At 35.8% G+C, this 17,706-nt stretch overlaps 2 protein-coding genes and 3 non-coding genes across 5 annotated transcripts; all 5 read right to left on the bottom strand.

Moving 5' to 3' along the window:
* Window positions 1–8,873: 8,873 nt before the first annotated feature.
* Window positions 8,874–8,986, bottom strand: LOC130508881 (small nucleolar RNA Z107/R87). The gene has a single exon (XR_008943066.1). It is a non-coding gene; the product is annotated as a small nucleolar RNA Z107/R87 (small nucleolar RNA).
* Window positions 8,987–9,140: 154 nt separating this feature from the next.
* On the bottom strand, window positions 9,141–9,242 carry LOC130508867 (small nucleolar RNA Z221/R21b). The gene has a single exon (XR_008943051.1). It is a non-coding gene; the product is annotated as a small nucleolar RNA Z221/R21b (small nucleolar RNA).
* Window positions 9,243–9,783: 541 nt separating this feature from the next.
* Window positions 9,784–9,857, bottom strand: TRNAT-AGU (transfer RNA threonine (anticodon AGU)). The gene has a single exon. It is a non-coding gene; the product is annotated as a tRNA-Thr (tRNA).
* A 5,164-nt stretch (window positions 9,858–15,021) lies between these two features.
* On the bottom strand, window positions 15,022–15,783 carry LOC108828465 (NADH-ubiquinone oxidoreductase 20.9 kDa subunit). Its single transcript, XM_018602175.2, has 2 exons — window positions 15,478–15,783; window positions 15,022–15,404 (listed from the first exon to the last, which is right to left on the bottom strand). Exons 1-2 carry the CDS (start codon window positions 15,629–15,631, stop codon window positions 15,238–15,240), a joined length of 321 nt encoding a protein of 106 aa, XP_018457677.1. The 5' UTR covers window positions 15,632–15,783; the 3' UTR covers window positions 15,022–15,237.
* A 1,220-nt stretch (window positions 15,784–17,003) lies between these two features.
* Window positions 17,004–17,655, bottom strand: LOC108840156 (uncharacterized). The gene has a single exon (XM_018612984.2). The coding sequence runs from the start codon at window positions 17,556–17,558 to the stop codon at window positions 17,178–17,180; it is 381 nt and encodes a 126-aa protein (XP_018468486.1). The 5' UTR covers window positions 17,559–17,655; the 3' UTR covers window positions 17,004–17,177.
* Between the last annotated feature and the right edge of the window lie 51 nt (window positions 17,656–17,706).

Raw genomic sequence — 17,706 nt, 5'->3', positions numbered from 1 at the left:
CTCTGCGAAACTACTTGGCCTTCTATGCGTTGTTTGTATGCGTTGGGAACTTTTTATTCTGAGAGTTTTATATGGTTTCTATATGGATAAGGGGGAGACACGAGAACTGATTCATGTTTGGGTGATGGAGCTAGAACAGTATAGTAATGGTGCTACGATGGTTTTCTTAAATTTGGTATCCTGGCTGGCCTCATTAATCCAGTTTCAGAATCCTATTTGGAATGATTGGGGGATGAGAGAAGTTGGAAATAATATTTTTGCCTTCACATTGAGGATACACGGTAGTAACATGGGTGAAATTGGACAACCTGTTGCTTATTTTATATGGTTAGCATTCTTAATACAGGAACTGAACCGAGATATTTGGCGCTTGACAAAAGTTAATGTTAATCTTTTGGTGATGGTAGCCAGAAGTAACAGGTACCAGAAGTGGGATATCTCCACTGGTTATACTCGTTTGGTGCGATATAATTGCCAAGTAGTTGGTTTTAAAGGTTTATATTCTGGCTCAATTATAAGGATTCGCGGACTGGACTTTAGTTTTTGCAGAGATGTAGGGAAAGTTATTGGGCTTTTTTCTTTATGTTTTTGGGATGTTCTTCATGGCCCACAAAGACCATCCGTACTACATATGATGGTGAGATCAGCATTATGGTTCCGAGTATGTGATGAAGCCTCTTTGGCAAAACAAGTGTTGCTATGGCTGTTTCGGTATGGAGGACATATAGTTGCAGTGGAGTGTCTCTCCTTTGTAGGAGATTGATAGGTTTATAATTCATGAAGATATTAAGTTGGAATTGTCAAGGTCTAGGGAGCAAATGGACTATTAGTTATTTGCGGGAAATATATTATAAACATAAACCAGTGTTTATGTTTTTGTCGGAAACAAAACAAAATTTTGATTTTGTCCAATCTTTTCAGTTTCATTTTGGTTTTACTCATCTTCATACGGTGGATCCTCAAGGCAGGAGTGGTGGGTTAGCATTATTTTATGACTCTAGTTATAAGGTAAATATTATATCATCTAGTAACCGGATCATTGATGTAGAAACGGAACACAAAGGGAAGAGAATCTTCTTATCCTTTGTTTATGGGGAGCCCAATCAGAATATAAGGCAACCAGTCTGGGAAAGATTGACGAGGATTGGTATTTCAAGAATTGACCCTTGGTTTATTATTGGAGATCTCAATGAGATCAGAGGTAATCATGAGAAGGAAGGAGGGACTCTACGACACGCAGATACGTTTTTGGATTTCAATAACATGATAGATAACTGTGGTTTAATGGAATTCCCAAGTCTTGGGAATACTTTATCATGGAGTGGAAGGAGGAAGGGGCATAATGTTAAGTGCCGGTTGGATCGAGCTCTTGGAAACAATGACTGGCATAATATGTTCCCATATTCCCAAGTAGAGTATCTGGGCATGGTTGGATCAGACCATAGACCGATTGTGGCTTCGATTGAGGATAAAGTCCTCAAGTTTCGAGGTTCGTTTCGGTTTGACAAGAGATGGATAGGAGAGGATGGGCTTATGGAATCAATATCGCGGGGCTGGCAATCGAAAAGGGTAAATGATAAGGTCGGAATAGTGGATAGAGTACGCTGGTGTAGACATGAGATTTCAGTATGGCGAAAGAACAATCCTCCATATGGGAAGGAGAAAATAAATACTCTCCAGAAGGCACTTGAAGATATTCAAAATGATTTCACAAAGACAAATGAAGAGGTATTGGAGGTGTCTCGGAAGTTAAAAGAAGCTTATAGAGACGAAGAGGAATATTGGGAACAAAAAAGTAGAGTAAAATGGCGCACATGCGGGGATAGGAATACAGAGTTTTACCATGCTTTGACAAAACAAAGACGAGTCCAAAATAGGATAATTGGCTTACATAAGGAGGATGGAACGTGGGTAAACTCGGAAGAAGACATTGAGCGAGTGGCTGTAAACTATTTCAATGATTTATTTCGCACATCTTCTCCATCAGGTATTGAGAGTTTTTTGGAGGAAGTACCGGCTTCGGTTACGGAGGATCAGAATAATAGACTAATAGCTAAGGCTACTGAGGAAGAAGTACGGGCAGCACTTTTTATGATGCATCCGGAGAAGGCTCCGGGACCAGATGGAATGACAGCATTGTTCTATCAACAATCCTGGTCAGTAATTAAAGATGATGTGGTTTACATGGTTAATGAATTTCTGCGAACTGGGGTTTTTGATGGCAGATTGAATTTGACAAATATTTGTCTAATTCCAAAGACAGCGAGACCGAATAGAATGACAGAACTTAGACCCATCAGCTTGTGTAACGTAGGGTATAAGATCATATCTAAGGTGTTATGCCAGCGGCTCAAAGTAATACTACCAAATTTGATTTCGGAAACACAATCGGCTTTTGTCTCTGGGAGGTTAATTTCAGATAATATTCTCATTGCGCAGGAAATGTTTCATGGGCTGCGAACTAATAAGTCATGTCAGGGAAAATTCCTAGGAATTAAGACGGATATGAGTAAGGCGTATGATCGAGTTGAATGGAGCTTCCTCCAACGGATTCTGTTAAGAATGGGGTTCTCGGAAGTTTGGGTTGCGCCGATGATGCAATGTATTTCTTCAGTTAGTTACAAGGTCTTACTAAATGGACAGCCTAAAGGGCATATAATCCCAGAACGAGGGTTACGACAAGGGGATCCTTTATCACCGTACTTATTTATTTTATGTACTGAAGCGCTTATTGCAAACATAAAAAAGGAGGAGAGGGGGAAGCGGTTAACGGGTTTAAAAGTAGCCCGGGCTAGCCCGGCAATTTCTCATTTGCTTTTTGCGGACGACAGCCTTTTCTTTTGTAAGGCGACGGCGCAGGAGTGCGGAATAATTCTTAAGTTACTTAAAGATTATGAGAGAGCATCAGGGCAACAAATTAATTTTTTGAAATCATCGATCCAGTTTGGCCATAAGGTTCCAGAAGAGGATAGAGTGGTTATTCATGGCTTATTAGGTATTACCACTTTAGGTGGTATGGGGAATTATCTGGGCATTCCCGAGAGTCTCGGAGGATCAAAAATACAGATCTTTGGTTTTTTAAATGAGAATGTAAATAAGAAGGTTAATAGCTGGACTGTTCGGTTTCTCACACGAGGTGGTAAAGAGGTCTTAATTAAATCAGTCTCCTCGGCTATGCAAACACATGTTATGTCATGTTTCAGACTTCCGAAGGGGGTTACGAGAAAAATAACGAGTACCACAGCACATTTCTGGTGGGGGGGCAGTGGTAACAAAAAAGGTATTCATTGGTTTTCATGGGATAAAATGTGCACACATAAAGAAGAAGGTGGCTTGAGCTTTAGAGATCTACAAAATTTCAATACGGCTTTATTGGCAAAACAACTATGGAGACTAATAGATAAGCCAGACTGCTTATTTTCAAGGGTGTTTAAAGGAAGGTACTTCCGAAACTCTCATCCATTGGATGAACACAGATCTTATTCTTCCTCTTATGGGTGGAGAAGTATCTGTTCAGCTAGATCTCTGGTTAAAAAAGGGCTAATCAAAAGAGTTGGAACCGGGCAATCGATTTCTGTTTGGAACGATCCCTGGATCCCAGCTCCTCGCCCGAGATCAGCACAACAAAAAAACTCTGTTCAATTCTTAAATCCTTCTTTAAAGGTGGAGGATCTCATTAATCCACTCGACAAGTCTTGGAATGTAAATTTGCTTAATGCATATATACATCCGGATGATGTTAAGATCATTAGAGGTATGGCACTTAGCAGAAACCAACGGCCTGATACATATGGATGGGCGTTTACAGAATCTGGGAAATATTCGGTTAAATCAGGATTTCGAACGGAGACCACATATCCAGAGAGAGAGGCAAGGACAACACCTTTTGGCCCAAATATAAAACCATTATTGGCTTTCTCCTGGAAATTAAAGTGCTCGCCAAAATTGCAGCACTTTATTTGGCAAATATTAGCCGGAACATTGCCGGTGTTCAAAAATTTAAAGACACGAGGAATTGATTGTGATCTTAGATGTAATATTTGTGGAGCAGAGGAAGAAACGGTGCATCATGTTCTTTTCGAATGTCCACCGGCTCTACAAACATGGGCCTTATCAAGGATCCCGTCTCCACCGGGAGTTTTTCCCTCAACATCAGTTTTTACGAGTTTGGATTACTTATTTTGGAGGCTACCGAAAGAGGTGGATTCAAACTATTTTCCTTGGATTATGTGGTATATTTGGAAAAACAGAAATAGCAAGATCTACACAAATAGGAATGGGAACCCCCAGGAGATACTGCGTATAGCGGAGCTCGAGGAAACATTATGGACAGAGGCACAATTATTGATAGCGGACACTCGTGGAAATGTTCAGTCACCCACCGATTGGCAAACTTTGGGATCAACCAGGGTATGTTATGTCGATGGATCTTGGAAGGAACAAGATGTATTTACTGGACAGGGATGGTACTGCCGAACGACAGACTCAGAAGATAAGATGATGGGGGCAATGAATCTCCGACGTAGCCTATCTCCTTTACATGCAGAATGTGAAGCGCTGATTTGGGCAATGGAGTGCATGAAGACCCTGCAGTTCTCAGATGTGGTTTTTGCGACGGATTGTTCTCAATTGGTGAAGATGGTGTCCTCACCCGAAGAATGGCCAGCATTTACTACGCATATGGAGGAATTTCGCCGAAGTAAGACTTTCTTCCCTAATTTCAAGATCCGACATATTCCAAGGGCACAGAACACATTGGCGGACAAGCTTGCTCATGGGGCAAGGAGTTCACCATCAGCTATGTTATATGTTGATTCGATCCCTCCGGTTTGGCTCACTGAATCGGTGGAATCACGATAGAGTAGTTTTATTGTTGTCAAAAAAAAAAAAAAAAAAAAGGTGAATCAACGACTAAAACTAAAAATCAGGAGGTTTAAGTATAATTTGTTCATGCTGAACATGTAATCATTTATATCTAAGAATATGATATACCAGACATCTAAAATAATTTCTGTAAATGTAAGAATTACATAAGACCTATATATAACACAAAGTACACTAGAAATTATCTATACAAAATATGTGTAATTATTAATTTTTGTGTATTTATTAGATTTTTTTAAAAAACGTACTTACAAATATCTTTTTAAATAGAACAATCAACAAAATCAAGATCACTCCTAAGATCTAATACAATATATTGAAACTCTAGCCTTGACTTGTTACTCTAGTTTCACAAGTCTTAAGATCAAAAATACAAGAAATAAGCAATTCATATTTACAAAAATTAAATGTCTTTATTTTTGTGAATGTGTGACTTCAAAGTCAGGTGCTTGGAATTTTCTCAGAAGGACCTAGTGGAAAAATAAACATGTCTTTATTAGTTACCCCAAAAACACGAAATTCAGGTCGTTGGGGTAAACGTATAGTTAAAAAATATTGAGAGGAGAATTGCTGGTACACAGAACAAGCTTTAAGATGCATAAGGCCGTCTTTTATTGAGAGGAGAATTGCTGGTACACAGAACAAGCTTTAAGATGCATAAGGCCGTCTTTTAGCACGTGCAACTGGAGCGGTCGAACAGGATCCAAAATTTTAGAGGGTCCATAATTTTTGTTTTTATTTTAGTAATATTTATAAATTTAAAATCCTATATTTATATAAAATAGAATAACTATATTTTTAAAATTTAGTCCTCATTTTTATTAACCAATAAATGTAAATTACACTTTTTATATTTTTATACATAACCAACTAAAATGCAATAAATTAGGTAGTAATTAGCATTTATATCAATTCTATATTATGGGAAGTAAAAATAGTTGTTGGTGTGTCTTTTAATATTCAACTAGATTTTGACCCGCGCTTTGGAAGCGCGGAATATTTTACGATGAAAAATTTCACTAATAACTTAACAAATATTTTGGTAATTTTTAAAGAGTGTGTATTTAAAATATTTTTGCATTTAAATCAGTGTTTTTAAATTCAACCCGATTGTGATTATACCGGTTAATCCGGAGATCTGACAATTCAATTTAGGTTTTTAAAATATTCATATTAAAAAAATCACTAAAACCCGAGACTAATCGATTGAACTGATGGATGACCGATATGTAATCTAATTAAATTGTAATAGTTTCATATTTTGTAGTCTTATAATCCAAATTTTAAAGTTCATTATTTTGCAATTTATGAAATTTTAACGTTTCTACAAATTTTTAAAGAGAAAATGATAGATATAAAATAACTAAGATTAATTATTGTATTGTTTGGAAACATAGTATAAAAATATATTGTTTAGAAACATTGATAGTAGTATAAAGAAATAAATATATTGTTTGGAAACATGGATAGTAGTATAAAGAAAGAAACATTAGTGATTTAATGTAAGTTTAACTATAAAATATAAATGTGTATTTAATTTAAAAACTTACAAAATAAATGTTAGGTCCAAGAGAATGTTTCTGTTTTAATAAGATAGATGGTAGTATAGAAAGTTAATATTCTAATTTGATTGTGTTTAGGAAACTATTACTATTTAGTGAATTATAAATAGAAAAAGTAAGATATATTTTTTCATCAATTTGTTTTACAAAATATATTGCAAACACAGAGAAAAAAAAACTGGTTTACATTTTCTTTCGACAAGAGAAAAAATAAAAGAGTCTATAACTTTTTTTTTTGAAAAAAAATATAGAGTCTACAATTTTTGGTCTAACCATTATCCATATTTTATACTATATTATATTTATAGATTATAACTTCTGCTTGTAGATATAATAAACATCAGAAGAAAAATTGAAAAAATTAGAAGAGTGGCTAAAAAAATATCAAACTTGGTGATTTAGTCGATGATTTTGCATTAAAAATTTCAAATGTTAAGTTGATTCGATTGATAATTTTGTATCAAAAATTCGAAGAATAACATTATTTAGGTTTTTTAAGAAAATTAAATAACAAGATTTTTGTAATATGTCAAGAGGCATATTAATTATTTCTGATTATTAAAATGTATTAAAAATTTTGAACAGGGTCCCAATAAAATTTGAGACGGCCCTGTGCATCAATGACTAAAACTAAAATCAGGAGGTTTAAGTATAATATGTTCATGCTTCTGAACATGTAATCAGTTTTTTTTTTTTTTTTTTGAACACTGAACATGTAATCAGTTATATCTAAGAATATGACACACCAGACATATAAACACAATTTCTGTAAATGGAGTACGAGTTTGTAGTGAAGTCACCGTGCAAGAAACATGCTCCGGTTTGGGGTTCTTTGCTTGGAGCGTGCAGGAATCATGGGAACGTGGAGCTGCTAGAGCTCGCAGCTACGAGATATTTCGAGTTGGATCCGACGAACGGTGGGAATTACGTGGTGGTTGCCAATGGATACGCGAGCTGTGGATACATGGATGAGGCCTCGAAGTTTAGGAAGAGAATGGAGAATGCAGGAGTTAAAAAAGATCCGGGTTTTAGCCAGATCGAATTGCAAGGTCAAGTTCATAAGTTCATGAGGAACGACACGTCTCATAGACTCTCTCGAAAGATACACGAGAAGGTTCAAGAGATGGCTTCTCTGTTCATGGATGTTGATTACTATGCTTCAGATGACTTGGACAATAGTTGTCCTCTTTGATGGTTCGGTTTGTCATCTTGTCTCTGTGCTAATTGGACCTCATTTCTTAGGCGAATGCAACTATATGACCCTGTACTCATTTCAAAAGCGACGGCACGTAAGGAAAGTGATAAGATATGGGTTCAAATGGGCAATAGAGGCTGCCTCCGTGGTTAATAATAATCGTCTGTCGCTTCTTTTCTTTACATGTAAGTCATCCTTCATGTTATTTTCATTCTAATGTCAAAAGTAGAAAATTTATATTATTTTCTTCATTCCCCAACCATCTCATCTTCGCGCTGTTTTTATTCAAAACCTTAACATACCAGCAATACATTTTAAAAATAAATAAATTGAGCCATTGTAGAAGACCTGTTTGGCCGGTCCCCTACATATACATCTTCTTTTTGGAAGATCATTCCATCTTTTTATACTTTTAATTTATCAAACAAAAGAAAAAGGGCATTTACAGCAGTGAGATTTGTCTATCAATTATTTTTTTTTGACAAAGAGCTTATTCGTCTATCAATTGTCCGTTTATTTTTGCTAAGCACCTTCAAATCTCCTCAGTAATAAATGGTCTGAATCGTTCAAAATACTTCCACAACCAAAAAAGCTGATTTATTATGAAAAAGAAGAACAATTTGTCTTTGGTTCATTAGATTACTAGGTTAAAGAAATATTCTTAAATACATTATAGACCATCACAACATAAAAATAGATTAAATATGCTCAGACATACAGAACGAGATCCAATTTCTTTATCAAACAGTTGTAAGCTGACTTGTAATATGCAGATGAACTTCAAATCTATTTGATACCATTCAACTTTTTGTTAGCGGGAGTAGAAAAGTGGGCTCCCTCGTGCCGACAGTTTAACGATGTTGAGTCTTTTCCTCTTCGGTTCATCCTACCATGCACAAGGACTTACAGTTGGCAGAAAAATGTGATGACAACAGACAAAGTATTCAGTGGAATATATAGATTGAAATATCTCAGTGCTAAGTGTCATGGTTCAGACACAAGTTTTTGTTTTAGATGACACTATTATTGGTTCGATAGGAATGCTCTCATATTCTCATATCAAAGAAAAGGTCACGCACAGTGTAACAGGATCGCGAAAGTTTTTTTTAGCAACGACCGCAACTATTATTAAACAGACTATTGTCTCTTTCTAGTATTCCTTTCTTATTAAGAATTCTTAGCGTGTACAATTTCTTAAATCAGTATCAAAAGTAACTTTATAAAAGACGAAAGAAGGCTCAGTTCAGCGGGATTATCGACACATAAACGAATCTCCGAATTAAATGAAAGAAACGCCTGATTACGGTCTGTTGAGCTTGAATATTTCCGAGTCGTCACTGCCTTCTCAATTAATTTGGTTTAACAGTTTTAGAGAAAAAACTAACAATTTAAGAAAACTCGCATGTACAGTACAACATTACGGTCTAATCATTTCAAGAACCCTCCATCAGCTATTTAGATGGGAAAATAGGCAATGCTCAATACTAATGTAACATAGATGGCTCAGTATAAATATGGTAGAGAAATTCTCAGCACAAAGATCCTTTTACAGAGGAAACTCAGAGTGGTGCATGACTATCTCGAATTGCTCATCACTGCCACATACTATTTGTTTATCAAAATTAAATAAAAGAGAAAGGAATGTATATAGGTGTCATGGCCAGTCCCAAACGGTAAAGGCAGCAACGCCGCTACGCAAGGCGATGGGTATATGAGACCTTTACGGCGATTGGTTCGGACGGAGAAGCCTGTTAAAAGCTCCTTCTACGTCTTCGGCTGCCGTTTTTTGTTTTCTTTTTGACGTTTACTTATAGGGTTTTGCAACAACAGAGCTTTAATATTGCCCCTTTATCAAGTAACCGATTTCTTGGAGAGAAATCGCGTCAGGATTAATAACAAGAGACAAAACATAAGGGAAACCTTAGCGAGAGACAAAAACGAATTGGAGACAGGGGAAGATGTTTGAAAACTGATTATATGTGTAGCACTATTTATATATGATACGGCGCAAAACCCTAATCCCGTGATTAGAAAAGTTTAAGCCCATAATTTAGTCAATATACTTTACCCAACCTAAAATAAAGATTGGGACCATTTTAAATGGGCCCCCACAAAAGATGAGAATCACAAAAAAGAAGACAATGCTTTCATTGAGAGTTGAACTCAAGACCTCCCGCTTACTAAACGGGTGCTCTAACCAACTGAGCTATGAAAGCTTGTTGTTCCTATGTGCTAAAATAGATATCCTTCTCTTTTTGGATAGGACAAGGCAACATCAAAAACAATTTTCATAATTTAGGGTTGATCATAGTGTAAGTTCTGTCATAGCTTCACGTCAATCTTCATTTTCGAATAATCTTGAGCAACACATGGGTTTACAATTTTTCATTTTCTTCATTAAAAATTTAGAAGTATGTACTAATATACTTCACCAAAACTGTAGGGTTAAAATATATGAATTTGTGTATACAATATAACCTAATTTTCACTCCAAGCAAATCTATGTACAAACTGAAACATATAATACAACTTTATGTCAAAATTAAATTTTATCCATCTCTATCCAGAAAAAAACTTTGATGATACATAGTATTTATGATGAGTTATTGTCATGGAAGATTTATGTTTAACCAATGTATTTGATGGTGTGTCTCAAAATTAAAATTTCATCACGTTAATTCACAAGCAAGCACATATGAAAAAAATCAAGATGGTTTTCAATCTCTCTACGCATAAAAAACACGTGTACTACCAAATGTCTTTGTTAGTTCTTTTTATATACTCAGTAATTGATTGCAAAACTCAGTATTGATAATTGATTTACGCTAAAAAATACTTCAAAAGTAAAATGGTAAAAAGGAAAAACGAGCCATATGGTTTAAATCCTACTATATTTCAAATGTTTCAATTCTAAATCTGACATAAACAAATATAAAAAATTGTTATGTATTTTCACTTGAGTTTGAGAACAAAAAAAATATTGAATTTCTAAAAACGATTCTCAAAAAGAAATTAATGAATTCGCTTCTACAAACAAAAATTTATAAGACGTCCATTCAAGCTCTGAACTCTAGTAAAGCTCGAATCCTGCTGTGACTTAAATACATATATTGCCGACTGGGCTAAGCTTGCTGCATACTGATAAGAAGTTGGTCTGAGAGTATGATTTTGTTAATGCATCATCCAATTGGTCTGTATATGAGATATGCAGACATGTATCATTTGCGTGACTTGTAATTTGATTGAAAACATATTTGATTTATGTTCATCAATTAATTATGAACCAGTCTTTGACGCTCTTACTGAAGACAATTCTGAAAGTCTGTGCTATTGTTGTAGTTGTTCTTGCTTTCTTGTCACTAGTACTGCAGCTGTAAATTGATTATTAATTATATGGTACTTTTAAAAAAGTTGCTAAATCAAAAGTTTTGTTGAGGATCAAATCAGTTTATACCTCACTCATAATTTTTGGAAAGTGTTGGTTGAGACATCAAATAGAAAAACTAAACACTCATATTCATAGTCACGTTTTTGATGTAAATATTCAGTACAGAAAAAGAGTAAATAGAGAGAAAATGATATGAGAACCAAAAGAGAGCTGAGCAAAAATATTTTGAAATTAGAAAGGCTTTTGTATCACTCCATACATGGTTCCATTGATATATATATATTTTTTTTTTGATTAACCAGGTCGGAGGTTCGGATCCCCCTATCTAGGCCCGGAGCCAGCCTGCGTCTGTACCTGTTAAGGCCCTGGACACTCCTCCCACGATGGATCGAACCCAGGAGCGCAACACCACCAACGGCTGCGCTTAAACCAACTAAGCTGCCACATCCGTGGTTCCATTGATATATTGTGATATCATTTGGGATCACTTATACTTTTTTATGAATCACTAGGGTAAACCCGCCCTACGGGCGGATAAGCAAATAAACATAAAATATATAACTAATTTAAAATTTAATAAGAATTTATAACATAAGTGTACTCTTGTAACATTATTTTATTGTTTTTAATTATTTTTACATACCTTACATTTTAAGAAATCATGAAAACATAATTTATAAGTATTCTATTTCATTATGAGATTAAGTAGAATATTATTTTTGAAACTGCAAGCATTAAAAAGAAAAATATAGAATATTTTCAATTTTGTGTTCCATCAAATATACTGATTATTTTTATTTTTAGAACTATTATTTAAACAAAAAAATATAAATGAATTTTTCAATTTTGTGTATCAATGGATTTTTGAACAATTGGTACAAAAATAAACAGCTATTATTTGATGATCTAATATTTTGAGCTGTTCACTAATTAAAATAAATTATTTTAAAACAAAATAGCTGAACTAATCAATTGGAAATTGTAATTTTAGTTACACCGTAGTGATATAATGCTTACTTATATTCTTTAGTATACTTATTCTAATAGCTGAGTTTTTAATATATTTTTAACATATGTAAAGGTCATACTACTTGGACAACATTAATTTAATACTTATCATTAGCTCTTCGTTGTTCATATTGTAAATTTACGGTTGAGATGTGGTTGAACAAATCTTATTCAAGTGTGTGGATCTAGGATTGATTTGTTTTTGGTTAAAATATGAAATACTCCTATGAAAAGTCATTTATATAAAGGTGAATATTTACTGAGAGAATGTATAAGTTAACAGATATTGATTAATAACTTGTGCTTCTTTTGACAAATGCGAGAAATGGAATTGTTTTAACTTTCAAGATTCATTATTTCAGCTCTTAAAGACAGATGTTCTGCTATGATTTCATCGGGTTTTCCACTTGTCCCCGTCTTGCTAATTTCTGGTTTGACCCTCCATAAGCTGTGAAAACCCGGAAGTGACTTCATGTCCCGTCTCTGTTTCTCTTCAAAGACTTGGCTTTGTTATTGTCTCTGTCATATCTTTGTTCTCATGACTCTGCCGATGAGACTACCAAGCTCCAAAGAGTGTATTAAAATCTGAGAAAAGTACAGAGATTCCGTCATCTTGTTCCGTCGATGTGTTGATGCTGTTCAATGTTGCTGATAACAAACATTCGAGTGGTAATGGGCTCTATCCAATTAGACCTCTTTCAAACATGTTGAATCTCACCAATGAGGCAATGACTCCAAGATCAGTCATGAAACAGATGCTAAGATTTGTGTTAATGAGTTGGTGAGAAGAACGATTTCTTGAGCCATAAGCTCATTTTCTCCCCACATCAAATCTGATCCTTGATGCTCCATGATTTTGTTTTCTCAAGTCATTCCATAGATATCTTGTGCGTAAACCAATTCTAATCCTTCCATTGGATCAAACACAGCTTTGAGAAAACCAACAAAACCAATGTGAGGAACAAAGTTTTGAAAAGAGAAATGATCACCTCATAGAACTTCCCTCCATCTAGATTCATGCTCATCTGTCCACAAAATCCAAAAATTTTCAGGATCAAAGTTATTATTAAGATTAATGCATGTCTTGCATACATATATACATCGTTTGTACTGATACCTTATTTGCAGTAAAGATAGGAGGGAATAAGGATAAGGGCATCATCACCAGCATGCCTGAACTCCTGCAACTCCTTGAAGTTCAACTTTGGTTTCACCCACACTTTTTGCTTCATGAAGCTTCTTCTTCCCAACCCCAATAATCTCCAGCTTGAGATGATCTGCTACATCTTTTCTTTCGCGTTCACCACCCACACAAACTCGACTGCTGCATTATATGATTTTGAAAAACCAAGAACACAAAACTTTTACTCAATAATCAGATCACTTCCAAAACATAGCCAAATAGATCTATATAAAAGTACTCAGCATCCCCATAAATCAATTCCCAAAATCTACACTTATCCCATTGAAAACACTAAACGTGTGAATGGGTGGCAGTAACTGAAAGTAAGATAAATAATTAAAAATAACAAAAATTGGTGAAAGTATAAGAATCCAAAACTGAAACTTAAAACTAAAAGCTTAAAACAATTTTCCTGAAACAATGACCAAAGCTTTCATGTCAAATCCAGTCACCAAGTGCATAAACTGATTTAAGATCTTACCTTCAAGCCTTTCCACTGCTTTGTGAGCTTTTTTATACTTAAACCTAACAATAGCAAAATCACCCGAATTACCAGTCCTAAAACAACAAAATAACACGTATCAATGAAGAAAAACAATAGTTGTTTTGATTACAAAGACATGAGACCATTGTTTCTCACGTACGTACGCAACACATAAAATGCACAAATTTCTCAGAAGAAGATAATCATGACCAGTTTTACAACGGTGAAAAATGTTTAAGAAAAACATCTATTCTCACGAATTAAACCAATTAAATAACTATGCCCATGAACAAAACTGCAAAAAAAATTCTAAAGAATTTAACCGGTAAAATCACTACCCTCATGAACAAAACGTAAATAAATAAAAAAATCAAGTTTGTAATATGGATTCAGGACGGTGGAAACGGCAAAAAAAATATATGGATGAAAGAACTCTGTCCATGAACGAAAGGCAGAGTTAAAAAAGCTACCTGAGAATCCAGTAGCAGAAAGCTCTCCACCACGGCGGACATTCTTGGCCTTTCAGAAACGGAGCAACTGGACTTGAATAGTGGAGGAGGAGCGGCCCATCTGCAAATCAGAGAGAGATACCGAAACGGAGGAGCACCTGCCGGTTCTCAGGTCAGAGAAGAACAACTTGGAGCTAGCCATAGAGAGAGACAAAGAGCAAGAGTCAAATAGGCAGAGAGTTCAGAGGTTGCGAAAATGGAAAACGAATGAGATACAAACCTATTTATACACACAGACGACGAATCAAAGACGCTGGGAGTAACTACGCAGTAATCACAACCGTTACAGAAACACAATCGACATATCGCCGCCTGAGAGGTTCAGAGGAAGCGACGGGGAAGAAGTGAAGAGGGATTAGGGTTCATGCAAAGGTATCTGGGCCGCAGAGACGAATCGCGAGACAAAGCCCATTATGAAGTAACGTCAAAATAAAAAAGCTCAGAACGCAGAGTATCATTAATCCTACGTGTCGTTGCGAGAATGATTGAATTAGTGACGTGTCGTCCTAGGTGGACACCCCAGGAGGGATGAAAAGCTTCTTTTATATATAAAGATGCCCCTCCATTTTCGCCTGAAGCACGCTCCTACATGCAGGACTAGGAACGTGAAACTGCTAAAACTTGCAGCTACAAATTACTTCATAGGTTTACTTTATCCTCAATTCAGCAAAAAACTCCCTTCCTATAAAGAGACTCAAAAAAAAATGCAGCTGCTCCTAGTTCATCAGGAATGTTAGATACTTATACTTGCACACACTACAAAGAAGATACCAAAAAGGATCCTCCTCTAATTGCAACAGCAAAGAGATGTTCCAAAACATGACAAACCGTTCACTATTTCAAACATTTAAGCAAAGCTCAAATCTTTACTGGTGTCAGCATCATAAGTCATAACAAACAATTTTTGAGCAAGCTCAAATATTTATTGATCATCAACATCATAAGTTGTAACAAACAGAGGCAAACATTATCCTCAAAAAGAGTTCATTTTCGAATTGGAACCCAGAGATCCAGCAATAGACTCTCATTTGGAGAACCCATCGCGCTTCTGGTAACTAGCAACCTCGCCTTCGTTAGGGAAGAAACCCATGAGCCTCCCCGCCGAGTTCTGGTACGCATACATGAACCCACCCATGAGTCCGATCAGTCCTCCCGTCACCATTGACGGTCCTTTGATCCCAGGCTTAATCCCTACACATCGCCAAATTGATTGAGTATATTCTCAGACACTTCAAAAGATATATATAGAGAGAGAGAAGTGGACCTGATAGGTAGCCGACGGTGACGGAAACGCCGGTGATGGTGGAGAAACGGAGGTAATCGAGTACGCTGAAGTTTCCGACGACTTTTGTGAATGGTGGATTCCGATCGACGACGGGGTATTGGGGCTTCTCCAAGGCAGTGATGTCAGTGTTCATCTTCTTCGATCAATCTACGATTCTCTGGTCTGAATCGAATCTATCTATCTTCTTCTGCTTCCTCTCTCTCTCTCTCTTAGGTTATTCAATTTCCAACAAAAGCAGGGCGGAGACTCTGTTTCCTCTGGAGGCTCTCTCGAACCCAGATATTTCTTTGTTGGGCCGGATGGGCCTGGTAAAGGAAGCTACTGCTCTTCAGTCCAAAAACCATTACTGTTTATTCGACTTGTGTATAACGTTGAGAAATTCATTTCACCTCCTGCTACTCGTCTGGATAAACGACTAGCGATCGGTCGCTATGAAAGGATCTAATTTCTAGTCCATTGAAGGCTTAACTGAGAAGAAGGGCAAAGCAAAAATAAATTGAGAATCTAATTTCTGTTTTTAATTGATGATTATGAAAAATATAGCCAAGAAATTAAATTGGATCATCAATTTAAAACCCTACATATAGATTGGATTATGATAGTGTTAAGCTCAAGAGCCAAGAAAATATAACCAATCAGTTACTTTGATGCAATTCTATTTCAAACTTCTAACAAATCATAACCACTTGATTTTTTTCTACTTAAATCAAATTCTAAACCGTGCCTACACTAGAGATCACCAAGCTTGTCTCAGTTAAGCCTTCCATTTATTAAGAATGGACTAAAGCATAATAGTTTTCAAATTTGTTAATTGTTACTTTTTTTTTGATCGAATGTTAATTGTTACTTAAGAACCAACAAAAACACCTAAATTCAAAAGTTATGAAACTTGATTTGCAAATATAAGACCCAATATATAACACCAAGTTTAGTTGCGGGTGGTCAGCTACCAAATATATAATACTGGATTGAGTATATTCTTTTAAAATCTAGCTATAATTGAATGGCACTTCACTTGTGATCTCTCTTCTCTCTCTCTCTCTCTCTCTCTCTCTCTCTCTCTCATTATTACTGACATACGAAAGAGTTAAAATGCATTGTCTCAAATACATGCAAATAAGTTTTGATTGTGATTGACATTGTTTTATTATGACTCGTATGAGAAATTAATTATTTCTAAGAAAATATAACATTGAATTTTCTGGAAAAGCAATAGCAGGGTTTGAACATGCGCAAGCGCAGGCAATCAGGAATCTAATTTCAAGTACGTGTACCTTACGATGGCCTTTTTGGCTGAAGTTAAATTCCAAGTATATAAAAAGTTCAGTTACAAAAAAAAAGTGTATAAAAAAGTAGAAATGTACAGAACATTATCAAAGATACGTATAATTAAGTCGATGTCAAGTTGAGGGAAGATGGTAAGTTGGCAAGCATTCGAAACAAAACAACTCAATGAGTAGATCATTGCCAACGTAGCCAACTTAATATAAAATAGATCATAAGCATTAGCTCCGAATAGTTAATAATATATATGATCGAATTTGAACCTTACATATTATTACATATCATCACCACCTACAAGACTCCGTAAAAGAGAATACCGACCTAAAAAGGTTATACATACATATTTATAAATTAAAGACAAACCAAAAAGATGGAGATGAGCAGTTTTTATGAGTTCAGAGACGCAGAGACGTGTCAACGTCATCGTATCGATCAATCCCAACCACTTTCTTCTCGTCTTTTTGGGGCCAGTGATGACAAAAGCTAGGCTTTTCAATGGAATCAGACATGGACTGAGGGCATAAGGAGAGGGAGAGGAGCTGCTGTGACGAGCTTGTTTGAGAGTTTAGAGGTAGAAACTGAAAGAAACCAAAACTCACGGGTTCCCTGTAATATTGTGACATATTCTTGTCTTGGTGGTTAGGTTTAGGGTTAAGGAGCTCTCGTTCAGCTCTTAACTCTCGCGCTCTCTGAAGCTGTCTGAATCTTTCTTGAAGCAAGACTATTGAAGACTGGATTACCATTTGTTCCTTGCGGTCTCTTACCATCGAACTCATGACGTGCAAAGTTTAATATAGTAATAATGCTAATGATATGAGTTGTGGAGAGTGTGTTGCTATAGGGTTTGGGGCCATGTTACGTGCAGCATGCCTATTTATATATGGATGAATATGGTCGACATTTCTTATTATTTAATCTGCATGA

Source organism: Raphanus sativus, chromosome 2, assembly GCF_000801105.2.
Source record: "Raphanus sativus cultivar WK10039 chromosome 2, ASM80110v3, whole genome shotgun sequence".
NCBI classification, from domain to species: domain Eukaryota; kingdom Viridiplantae; phylum Streptophyta; class Magnoliopsida; order Brassicales; family Brassicaceae; genus Raphanus; species Raphanus sativus.
This window is presented reverse-complemented; position numbering and strand designations above follow the sequence as displayed.